We start from the raw sequence: 12,923 nt of genomic DNA, 5'->3' as shown, positions 1-12,923 counted from the left end.
TGGATCGAACAGCAATGATTTTTTCTCCATGATTGAAGAACCACATGCATGGTCAATATTCTCACTATAGTAGAGGAGATAGTAGCCCCAAAAAGAAGATTTCAATCCTCCAAGCTTTCCTACATACCTCATACCTGGGTCCATAATGTAATTGTTGATTCATCAGCTAATACTTCTCGATTATTTCATAGAGATATCTTTATTATATTGGTTGTTATATGATGGTATAGGTTCGAAGATCACTTCTTATTTGAGTAATATAACATCATTTGTATCTAAAAAAATCCAATATGATCTAACATAAAATATTTTCAATTTTATTTGGGTACAAGTTTTCTTCCAAAGTTTAATTGTTTCTTACCAAGCTATACAACAGAGATTTCTTAGTATTATAACTAATTTCTTTTGATCTTAAATTTGTAATTATTACTCTCTATGTTTTGCAAAGAATGTCGATTTGACATTTCACACATACTGAGAAGATAATTGAAATACATTCATGGTTTTTATTAATTATACTCATTTTTTCAATAGTATCTGAGATAGTTAAAATTATAAATAAAATCAATGCATTTGTAATTAGAGAAAATTCCATAAAACTATTGTAACTAAATTCATTTAAGATTTTTAATACCCAAACTTTTTCTATATTAAGTTTAATACTCAAACTAATTATTTTGCTCATTTTAGTACACTTACTTCTAAAATCATGTTCATTCTAATACCTAAAGTATGCTCATTTTAATAATAAGTTTCAAATAAAAATTAAAAATCTCTAAAATTCAAAAACAAATATTAAAATTTCGAGTTTTATGTTAACTTTTAAGTATAAAATAACTAAATTTTGGGTGATCTTATTTTTATAATATTAGTTTTAGTTTCTTATTTAGTTTATTTTGTGAATTTTAAAAGTAATTTATTTATTTATTTATAACTAAGTTCTTATAAATTTTAAAATATTATACAAAACTTATTTACCTATCTTCTTAAAACTTAAAATAAAAATTTTAAAAATTCCGCATAGTTTGGTGTTCCGTTAGAATTTTTTAAAATTTTATTGTATGTTTTAAGAAGAAAAGTAAATAAGTTTCGTATAATATTTTAAAATTTATAAGAACTTAGTTATAAATAAATAAATAAATAAATAAATTACTTTTAAAATTAAATCTGTATATTAAATATTTTGGTATGATGAATAGTGTTACATCAAATTTGATATAACACTATTCACTTTACACCAAATTTTATAGACTAATATAATTTTGATGTTTTATTAGAGATGAAATTATACCAAATTATTGTTTTAGTGTAGTTGGCGTTAACCTTGCTCCCGAAACAATACGCTCCACAGATCTATCCATTCCTAAGATTAACTAATCTACCTTAATCTAATAAATGTTAATCATAAGAATATATAAATGTTTATTTAAATATTTAATAAAAAAGTTTAATCTTATATGTAGGCCTGGGCATTCGGATTACCGGTTCGGATCCGGGTCGGATATTTCGGATTTCGGATATTTCGGAACTAGTAAAAATGGTACCGATCGGATAATTTAAAAATTCGGTTCGGATACGGTTCGGTACCTGTCGGATCCGGTTATATCCGAAGTAACCAAAAAGTTAACGGATCCGATTAATATTTATAAATTTATTATTATATATATATATATAAACTTTAAAATACATATATAAACACTATATGATGCATTGGTGTAGTGTCACGTGATGTGGTAAGTTTAGGATGAGGTTCATGGTTCGATTCGCTAGTGATGTATATTAAATTTTACATCTCGGATACCCGTACGGATCTCGGATTTTTCGGATATCCATACGGATCTCGGATTTCTCGAATACCCGTACGGATCTCGGATATACCCGGAACTGATCCGGTACCCGACCAAATTTAAAACTTCATCCGACCGGGTATTTTTCTAGAACCGAACCCGATCCGAAACCCGATTTTTCGAGTAATTACCGGTTCGAATCTTCGGATCCGGATAATTTGCCCAGGCCTACTTATATGTATGATAAAAACTTTTTTGTGTTGTTATAGAAAATTTCTTAATAAATAAAATATTTGTTTTTATAAGTAGTTAACAAGAAAAATGATTGAACTATAAAAACAAAAAGCGGAAACTCTCCTCCCTCTTCCCTAGTCTCCACGCATCTGTCTCTGATTCTGTTTCCCTTGTTTCTCCGGGGCCAACCACAGAGAGATTCGTAAGAGATGGGTGTGGATTACTACAATATACTGAAGGTGAATCACAACGCGAGGGAGGATGATCTGAAGAAAGCTTACAAGCGTCTCGCCATGATCTGGCATCCCGACAAGAACCCTTCCGCGCGGCGAGACGAGGCGGAGTCCAAATTCAAACGGATCTCGGAGGCCTACGACGTCCTCTCGGACCCTCAGAAGCGCCAGATCTACGATCTTTACGGCGAGGAAGGCCTCAAATCCGGCAAAATCCCAGATTCTTCGGAGCCTTCCTCTTCTTCTTCGAGGACGACGCCGCACTTCTTCCACCAGCAGCAGCACAGGCCTAACGCCTCGTCGTTCCGTTTCAACCCTAGAGACGCGGATGATATCTACGCCGAGATCTTTGGACCTGAAGGCGGAGGAGGCGCGGGTGTGAGAGGACACAGAACGTTTAGGGATGGGAGTTTCAGGAACGGTTGTGGTCATACTCATAGCAGTGAGCTGAGGAAAGCTCCTGCCGTGGAGAATCCATTGCCTTGTAGTTTGGAGGATCTCTACAAAGGTGTCAAGAAGAAGATGCGGTTATCAAGAAATGTCTATGATGCTTCTGGGTAATGCTTCCTTCCTTCATGCATTGCTTTTGTACTTGTTATGATGACTCTTTCTTGTCTTGTTTGTCTTTTTGCAGTAAAATGAGGGTTGTTGAGGAGATATTGCCCATAGAGATAAAACCCGGATGGAAGAAAGGCACAAAGCTCACTTTCCCTAAGAAAGGCCATGAAGAGCCTGGAATCATACCAGCTGATATCATCTTCGTGGTTGAAGAGAAGCCACATCCTGTTTACAAGAGAGACGGAAACGACCTTTTCGTCAGTAAGGAGATCACTCTGCTTGAAGCACTTACGGGTAAGACCCTTGATCTGATCACGCTTGATGGTAGGACTCTCATGATCCCATTAGCCGATATCATCAACCCGGATCACGAGATTGTTGTTCCGAACGAAGGGATGCCGATCTCTAAAGAAGCTGGAAAGAAAGGTAACCTGAGGTTGAAGCTCAGCGTGAGATATCCGTCGAAGCTGACAGCAGAACAGAAATCTGAGCTGAAGAGAGTTCTTGGTGGGGTCTCATGAAGAAGTCGGATGATGATGAAATGTAGATAGCAAAAGTAGAGGATATGATAGATTGTGATGTGAATGGTAGGACGGATGGATTCTCTTCTAAGGGGGTTTGGATTTAAAAGCCGAAGAACAAACACAAGCTTTGCTCTTTTTTTTTTTTTTTGCTTCTCTTGTTTTATTAGACATTAATTTTGTTTTTTTCCTTTCAAAATTTTATTTATTTGATTTGGCTGGAGGCGTTTTATGTGAGTTTGTGTACTCCAAATATTGGAGGATGCTTTGTTATCCATTTATCTTACTAATAAAATTCAATTATTCCCCTTCACTGTTACTGCTATCTTCATAACTTAGGTCTCTGCTTGGAGTAGAGACCTAAGCAGAGTTATGGATTATCATTGGAAAAACAGAACGAAAATGAGTCTCTGTATCAGACAAGCAGTTGGAAGGTGGTGAGGGTAGTTACTAGTCAAGAGTGAAGGCTAGGCCTCTAAGCAAAGAACTATCTAATTTCGTTTCTAGTTAACTAAGACCATATCTACTAATCCTTACACAACCCAAGACATGTCAGTCTAAACCAATTGGGAATGCAATCAGATTAGACATTTTTTATGGGTAGGAAAGACGGAGGCAAACCCTTGTTCCATCATCTTATGTGAAACTTTAAATTCAGGAGAAAGAGTAGCAAAACTCAAATGTACAGTTTGGCGACCAAGATTTTTTTAAAATTTTTTTTTTTTGGACGACCAAGATATTGTATTCACTCTTTCCTTCCTCTCTTCTTACAAACAGTTATAAACTAACTTATTGATCAAAAATTAACAGTTAGTTGGTTTTGACTTTTGCGGTTCAGAAAAAAAAAGTAATTCGCATTGAACACTGCAGCGTTTATACCACACTATTACTCCGGGTTGCACAGAATTAATATTTTTTTAATCTTAAAAATGTATAATTAAATTTGAAGATTATTATTTCATATTTTAATTTCAACAGTTTGAAAAATCATAAATGTATTTTTATAATCTTATTTGTTTTTATTTAGTCTAATTTCAATTTTATTATTATTTAAATTTTAATAAAGTTAAAATTACGTTTTATAAAAATATTTTAAATTATATTATTATAATTATATTATATATAATGATTATTTTTTTTAAATACATCTCTTATCATCTAGTTATATATATATATATTGAATTTGTTTTTTTAAGTTAAAATATGTTAAATTAGAAAATTAATTTTTCAATTAATTTGATGAACAGATAAATTTAAATAAAATTTTAATCATTTAAGCAAGAAAATATTTGACTACTACTGTTTAAGTTTTGTATTTTTACTGATGCAGATATACAATTAGTTTTGGTAAATTTTTATGCAAATATGATATAAAGCTTATTTTTCAAAATGATTGTAGTTTTATTTAGCTCAATATAGAAATTTATATTAATGATGATATATGAATTAATAGTTATTACTATATTTCAAATAACTTATCAAAAAAGTAAAAATATTTATAAATAAAATAATATATATCATAATAATTTAAGTGCCATGTCACATAAAACCATATCGTATCTTTGTAAATAACCCACGTGCGGAACAGATGGTTCAACCGCACCTAACCACTTTATGTTAACCATTGAGAGCCATAAACCGAACCGGTGTATAAACGCAATGTCCGTCAATCTCAGTTGCTAAATTCCCCTTTCCAGTTTCCACCGAGTCTTATTCTACTCTCCATCTCTTGTACCTCACCAACCCTCTCCGCACTGCGTATGACTGTAGCTTTATTTTTGATTTGAGCATTTGGTGGGGACGCGTATACACATCTTCCTTGTTGATGCAGATTCAATTAGGTTAGAGCTGAATCGGGGATGGTTCAGAAGAAAAAACCCCCCGCGCCTCCTTCTTCTTTGGAAGCTTTCACCTTCAATGACAGCAGGTTTACTGGACCATCCGATTTAGCTGCTATCAAGCTCGAATGCGACAAGGCATTGACGTCATTCCGGCGTGGGAGCTACAACAAGGCGATTCGGCTCATGAAGGAATCATGCTCTCGCCACCAACACTCTGCCCTAATCCACCGTGTTCAGGGAACTCTGTGCGTCAAAGTTGCTTCCGTCTACGAGGATCAAGCTACGAAGCAGAGGTATCTCCGTAGTGCGATTCAATATGATAAAAAAGATGTGGAGCTCTCACCAACCTCTATTGAGTTCGGCCATTTTTATGCTAACCTGCTTTACGACGCTGCTAACGATGCTAGAGAGTACGAGGAGGTTGTCCAAGAGTGTCATCGAGCTCTCTGCATTGAGAATCCAATCGATCCTGCTAAAGACACTCTTCAGGTTGAGGCTCGGCACAAGATATTGACACCTGAGGCTCGTATTGCTAATGTACAGGAGGAGCTCAGGTCTCTGATACAGAAATCTAATCTTGGTTCATTGTCTGCTTGGGTGAAACACCTGGGAAATGGTGAAGAGAAACTTCGGTTTTTCCCCTTTAGGAGGGTGGCCGACGACCCTATTGAGACTAACTTGATTGAGACCAGGAGGCTGAACGAGATTAAGAAAGCTACCAAGACTCTTGAAGAGAGGAGGAAGGAGATTGAAGTCAGGGTGGCTGCTGCTAGGTTGTTGCAGCACAAGTCAGAATCTTCCTCGTCAGATAATGTTAACAACAAAGGATCAGATTCAACAATAGGCTCGGGTCAGAGAAGCGGGGAAAGCATGGAAACGCAAGGAAAACGGCTCCACAGAAGAGAGAAGGGATATGATTAGGTCCTATTGGGAGTCTACAAGCAAAGCAGCGAAGAAAGATTTGCTTAGAGTCAAGGTTAGTGATCTTAAGAGTCACTTTAGTGCATCAAAGGATGGCACTGCAAATGATATAATAAGTGAAGCTTTGTCCTTTTGTGAGGCTAATAAAGCCTGGAGGTTCTGGGTTTGCTACCAGTGTAGTGAGAAGTTCATGGATTCTGAGGCTCATATGCAGTATATTGTACATGAGCACATTGGTATCGTGTTACCTAAGATGCAAATGGTTTTGCCTGAAAGTCTCAACACTGAAAGGATTGAAATGCTTCTTAGTTCCCCATGGAAGCCATTGGATCTCCCTGCTGAAGTAAAAATTCTTTGCAGCCAGCAAACAATCCAAAATACTGAATTTAGCAAGTTTCACTCTGGAGATTATATGGGAGATGGTGACGGCTACTTCCAAGATGCATGGAATGACACTTCACCAGAGAAAAAAAATCTTGGAGATGCTTGCAACCGTTGTGATGAGAATGAGCCTGAAGAGGATGAGGTGTCAAATACTTTTCATCTTCCTGATAAATGGCCGATATCTGATGATCCTGAACGTAAAAAAATCCTCGCAAAAATCCGTGTAGCCTTTGAGCTACTTATCAGTCACAATTATTTAGCTGCCAGCCATTACGATTAGGTGATACAATTTACTGTGGATGAACTTCAAAATCTACCCTCGGGTTCACAGTTCTTAAATCGTGGTTTGGGTCAGTCACCTACATGCATTCGTTTCTTGGAAGCTACCCAGCTCAGCAAAATTCTTAAGTTCCTGCAAGACTTGTCACAGACTTTTGGGTTGAGTCGTTATTCGGAACAGAGTAACCCCAAAGATGAAGTTAATAGTTTGGCGACCTGGGTATTGAAGTTACAGAGGAGGTTCGTCTTGATGGTGAAGATTCATGTCTTCTTCTGGATGAAAAATTTCTTGGCACTGAGTGCATCCAAGAAAAGTATATGGGCTCAGCATTGAACAATGGAGCTATAGCAAGTTCTGGGGATATAACCAATGGCAATAATGTGTCTTCTGTTGCGGACAAATTTCTTTCATGGATCTTCGAAGGACCCTCTAGCGAGGAACAAATTGTGTCGTGGATGCACACAAAGGAAGAGAAGACAAATAAAGGAGTGAAGATCATGGAGATTCTTGAGAAGGAGTTATGTCACTTGCAGAAACTCTTCGAGAAAAAACGGGAGCACTTAAGCTACGAGGGAGCACTGCAGACTGTTGAGGACCTTTGTCTTGAAGAAGGCCAGAAGAGAGAGACTTCAGCTGAGTTTACCCATGAAAGCTATGAATCTGTGCTGAGAAGACGAAGAGAAGAACTGAATGAGAGTAGCATGGATTTTTTTAATGAGTAGTAGGGTTGAGTCAGAGGCTATAGCAAATGTTTTGAAAGACTCTGACTCTCTTAACCACAATCAATTTGGATATGAAGAATCATATGCCTGCACGGGTTCTCAGCTAATCTGGAATCTTGGGAAGCTTATGAATGGGGAATGAAAGATTCCTCAAGGGAGGCTGACAGTTTTATAGAGATTGCCATCCAGAAACAAAAGGAGCAGTTGTCGGCAGATGTAACCTTTCTTATCGTTACGCCGTATGACTGAGACTAATTAATAAATGTCTTTTTCCTAAATAAATACTCTGTATGTGTGCTATTACAGCTTAACAGAATCGATGCGCAAATGATGCGCAGTGTTACTGGGGTGCAGCAATCAGAGATAAAACTTGGACCTGTCTCCTACAATGATTATCAGATAGTACTGTTACCGTTGGTGAAGTCCTACATGCGGGTAAGTATCTGTCTCAATAAACCTAGTTACTTTTTCTTCCCTTTGGTTGCAGTGTTCTTTCATGTTCTCATTGACATTTCGTTCTTGCTATCTCCTTCTGTGTCTTTCCAGGCACATTTGGAGTTATTGGCCGATAAATATGCCACTGAGAAGGCCGATGCTGCAAGCGAAGCATTTCTCGTTGAGCTTGCTCTTGATTCTAAGAAGGAGGCCCGAGGAAGAAATGAGAAATCGAAACACACACAGGAACAGTCTAAGGATAAGAAAAAGAATAAAGACACGAAAAAACTTAAGGTTTGAACAAATTTGTTGTCTATGTTTTTTACTATTTTTGTCTATATTTGATACTAGCTTTATTGTTTTTCTATAGGCTTCTATTGGGAACGACTATCGCTTCAACGGTATTTATTTGAACACAGGTAAAGATTTGCTCTGTACATCTTTTTAGTTTAGATGCCGATAACCTGGAAATTCTCGTTTTGATATATCAGTGGTGGATAATTTGTCTAAAGTACTTGATGGTTTCTTATTCCAGCCTCGCTCCGCTTGCATCTTCTGGTGATCCCTCCGAGGCTGACGTTGTTCCTGAAGCTTTAAAAGAAGAGGAAGAGCAATACAGACGCCGAATAGAGCTAGATCTGGAGGAGAGAAAGCTTGAAGAAACTCTAGAGTATCAAATAAAATTTGAGAATGAAGCTAAGGAGAAGCATATTGCAGAACTACAAAAGAAATGCAGCTCGTTAGTTCCAATGAATATTGCCGAGGCAGTGTATGATGTTTGCAGAGATAATGCCGTTGATGATTTAGAGTTACAAGAACAAGAAAAATATATGTCAGGTAACCGTTGAGTGACAAGGTTGTGGAGTCGCTGATCATCACTTCGAATTAAATATTGCGTTTGTTTGATTTATCAGGAAAACTTGTCTCAAAGAAATGAACTACCTCATGACTTCGATGGGAGCCGAGTGAATGCAAATGGTGTTTTTTCGTCAACAAATCATTGTGCGATATCTGATGCTGCAGTGGTTCAGGATGTAAATCCCCAAAAGGTTACCACTGGTCTTCGAATTTGGATATATGTCTCTAACGGCGTTTCTGAGACATTTATACTGTTTTTTGTTGTGTGTGTTGCAGTAGTGACTAATGGCGTAGCTATTCAGGCTGGTGTTTTCCAATCTGATCAACGCACTGGGACAAGGAGTAGACGGCAGAAAGCTTCTAACAATTTAGTTAGACCGTCTGAGAACATAAATAGTGAATCCATAGGTCAGACACCGACAAGGAGAGACAATCTGAAACTTTACTCAGCAACGGTCGTAAGTCTTTTAATTTTCTGTTTTAGTCCATCTCTCTGTCTCTTGATTTCATAGAATAATAATAATTGTTACGTGGATCTATATAGTTTTCCTCTACTCACTGATTTGTTTGAACTTGAATAATGAAATTTCTATGGGCCTTGGTACTTATAGTTATAGTTCAGAGTTAGATTTATTAAAGCTGGTGCCGCTGTTTCAACAGTATCTTGATTTTTACTTTTTTGTCAACTAGGAATGACAGTATTTAGATTGATTTACAGCAATTATATTCTAACATTATTTATCTTTCAATTGATATCATATGTTGGTGATGAAGATGTGGGAACAAAGACACTAAGACAACTACAAGCTGAAGAGGATGAAGAAGAAAAGTTTCAATCTAACCTTAAAAAGGCAGTGCGTCAAAGCCTTGGTATGTTTTCAACTATCACTCCCTATATGTCATTTCTCTTCATTAACCTTTGGAATTGTTTGCAAATGTTTGTTCGAGTCTATTGTCTGGCTGAATATACCATGTCTGTCCATTTCAGGACACATGCTTTATCTTATTATTGCATGCGTATCTCTTTTCTGTCAAGCAACTTTATCTTTTCTTTCCATTTTCGTCATATTTGTTCTGTGATCATTTTAGGGGTGATCAAAACCCCTTTTTATGAAGCCTCTGACACCAGAATATTTTGTGTCAACCCAGATGCGTACCAAGGAGGTAGAGATACGACGGCATGTCCGAGGACAACTTTGGAAGTAAACATTGATGGGGTTTCTGATGTCACAAAGGAGTTATTTGGCACAGGCCTTCAGAATGAAGTTGGGGACTACAATTGCTTTTTCAACGTTATCATACAGGTAATATTCAATCTCATAATAAACTGTTTGAATTCTTAGCTATCAATGTCTAATATCTAGCGTATAAGAATTCAATTTCCTGAATGCTATGTTGTTTTGATATCAGTCTCTATGGAATCTGGGGATGTTTCGGGCTGATTTTTTGCGGAGTTCAACACTAGAGCACCATCACGTGGGGGATCCTTGTGTTGTCTGCTCCTTGTACAAAATTTTTGATGCTTTAAGCGCTGCTTCGAGGGAGGTACGAAAAGAACCTGCGACTCCTTCATCTCTCAGGATTGCATTGAGAACTTGTATCCAGATAGCAATTTTTTCCAAGAGGTAACGAAGTGATCTCTGTTTTTAAATATTAATTTTCATTTTGCATCAAGGAGCCTAAGTGTAGGCGTCTTATGGTGGACATGCTCAGATGAATGATGCTCAGAAGTATTGGGTGTGATTTTCGACTGCCTACATCGCTCATTTGCTCAAAGCTCTAGCGTGTCTGACACAGAATCTTCGGAGAGCAATTGTAATGGTTCATGGGACTGTGCCAACGGCACATGCATAGCCCATTATCTGTTTGGAATGTATATTTCTGAGCAGCTGAATTGCTTCAGCTGTGGGCTGGAGTCCAGGCATATGAAGTACACTTCCTTTTTCCATAACATCAATGCTAGTTCCCTACGTACCATGAAGGTATCATATAAGTGTTCATTATGACTTGATTTCAAATAGTTGATTGGATAATTCACTGTGGTTTTGCCTAACTTTCTAGGTCACATGCTCTGAGAATTCATTTGACGAACTTTTAAATCTTGTCGAGATGAACCACCAACTAGCCTGTGATCCTGAAGCTGGTGGGTGTGGAAAACCTAACCATATCCACCATATTCTCACCACTCCACCACATGTTTCTACTACATGTAAATATCCTTTTAAGGATTCTGATGAATGCTAACCTTTCCAGCTCACTGATATTTTTTGTGTCAATATTTTAACTATTTTTGGGGTTGGCAGTTTTAGGGTGGCAAAACACATGTGAGAGTGTAGAAGACATAGCAGTGACGCTTGCAGCCTTAGGTACTGAGATAGATAAAAACCCAAAATCCCAAATCAAATCCTCTCCCCTCTTCAAAACTAAACCCTAACCCCCCCCCCCCATGGATTAGTGAACCCATGGGCAAGTATTTAACTTCTATACCTTTCAGATTTGGAAAAAAATATTTTAAAAAAATCGTTTTAACCATATTTTGTGATTTTCATAAAAATATAAAAAAACAGTTTTTTGATTTTTGAAATAATTTTATCAAATTCTATAAATCACATAAAAAATAGTCACGTTTCCGATTTAATTTTATGATTTTTCGTTAGACATATAAAATTAAAAGACGAAAACTGTCTAATAGAGATTAAGGAATGAGATATAGGGGCATGAGATGAATTGCCGCCCCTAAACTCAAACTCTAAACCCTAAAACCTAAACCCAAACCATATACCCTAAACCCTAAACTCAAACCATAAACCATAAATCCAAAGGAAGAGGATTTCCGATTTGCGAAGAAACTAGTGGCATTGTTAATAAATTTGAGGGATTAGTAAAAAACCACAATAAGAAGTAGAGGAGAAGATGAGACATACTATACTATAATAATTAAATAGTAGAGTCGTGCAGTGTAAGAAGATACACCATTAGCAAATGGATGATGGAGGTGATGAAGTAGGAGAAAAAATACCCACAAGAATTGGAGAAAAAGAAGAGACGGTGGAAATAGGTGATGAAACAATGATTGGCGACATTGCTGGAAGACAAAACATAGAGATGATGTAACAGTACACATCGTTGTGTACTATTCTATGTTTATCAAATAGTATAGTTCGACGAAGTGTATGCAATTCATCTTCTACAATAGCTCTAAACCCAAACCCTAAACCCAAACCATATACCCTAAACTCAAACCCTAAACCTAAACCCAAACTATATATTCAAACCATAAATCCTAAACCCTAAATCCAAACCATATACCCTAAACCCAAACCATATATCCAAAACAATTACCCTAAACCCAAACTCTAAACCATAAACCATAAACCCTAAACCTAAAGGAGGAGGATTTCTGATTTGTGAAGAAACTAGTGGTATTGTCAATAAATTTGAAGGATTAGTAAAAAACCACCATAAGAAGTAGATGAGAAGATGAGACATAATATTAGGGGTGGGGGTACCCGTTCGGGTTCGGATCGGGTATTTCGGATTTTCGGGTATTTTGGTATAGGAGTATAATACCCGTTCGGGTATTTCTGAATTTCGGATCGGGTTCGGGTATTTTTAATTCGGGTTCGGTTATTTCGGATCGGATTCGGATATTTAAATTTTAAAAGAAATAAAAATAAAATTTTCTTTTTTTAAGTTTTTTATATTTAAGAATATAGATTTTACTTAACTGGTTTTTTTCTTTTTATAGATTGAATGATTAATAGATTTGGAGATAACATTTTCAAAATAAAAATATTAATTTGGCTATTTTTTAAAAACTTTTGAAGTAACTTTGGTTAATACATGAAATAAAAAGTTTAACATGCATTTTAAATGAATATCAAATTATTTTCTCCATAATTATATATATACTATATGATTTTAAAGTATGTCTAACATCAATATAAATATTTTAAATAAAATGAGAGATGTAAACTAGAAATATAAGGGTAAGTATACACATGTTCGGTTATTTTCGGATATCCATGGGGTAATGTAAACTAGAAATATAAGGGTAACTAGAACATGTGTATACTTACCCTTATATTTCTAGTTTACATCTCTCATTTTATTTAAAATATTTATATTGATGTTAGACATACTTTAAAA

The 12,923-nt window shown here is 36.2% G+C and overlaps 2 protein-coding genes across 2 annotated transcripts; both read left to right on the top strand.

Annotated features, from left to right (window-relative positions):
- The first annotated feature begins 2,113 nt into the window (after positions 1-2,113).
- LOC108839953 (uncharacterized) lies at positions 2,114-3,646 on the top strand. The gene is made up of 2 exons (XM_057000157.1): positions 2,114-2,811; positions 2,889-3,646. Exons 1-2 carry the CDS (start codon positions 2,231-2,233, stop codon positions 3,331-3,333), a joined length of 1,026 nt encoding a protein of 341 aa, XP_056856137.1. The 5' UTR covers positions 2,114-2,230; the 3' UTR covers positions 3,334-3,646.
- A 1,360-nt stretch (positions 3,647-5,006) lies between these two features.
- Positions 5,007-11,153, top strand: LOC108835418 (uncharacterized; the record flags this gene model as incomplete). Its single annotated transcript, XM_057000151.1, is given in 21 exon segments — positions 5,007-6,049; positions 6,051-6,963; positions 6,966-7,468; positions 7,470-7,585; positions 7,588-7,697; positions 7,788-7,916; positions 8,028-8,210; positions 8,287-8,317; positions 8,320-8,335; positions 8,452-8,748; positions 8,848-8,975; positions 9,054-9,176; positions 9,179-9,232; positions 9,549-9,644; positions 9,924-10,078; positions 10,185-10,362; positions 10,365-10,399; positions 10,464-10,494; positions 10,497-10,756; positions 10,836-10,983; positions 11,078-11,153. Coding segments are annotated over 21 exon segments (4,439 nt in total), but the record flags the coding sequence as incomplete, so codon positions are not given.
- Between the last annotated feature and the right edge of the window lie 1,770 nt (positions 11,154-12,923).

The sequence above is a fragment of the Raphanus sativus genome, chromosome 2 (assembly GCF_000801105.2).
Source record: "Raphanus sativus cultivar WK10039 chromosome 2, ASM80110v3, whole genome shotgun sequence".
In the NCBI taxonomy this organism is placed as follows: Eukaryota; Viridiplantae; Streptophyta; class Magnoliopsida; order Brassicales; family Brassicaceae; genus Raphanus; species Raphanus sativus.
Note: the sequence above shows the minus strand (reverse complement) of the source record. Positions and strands in the feature narration are given on the sequence as shown.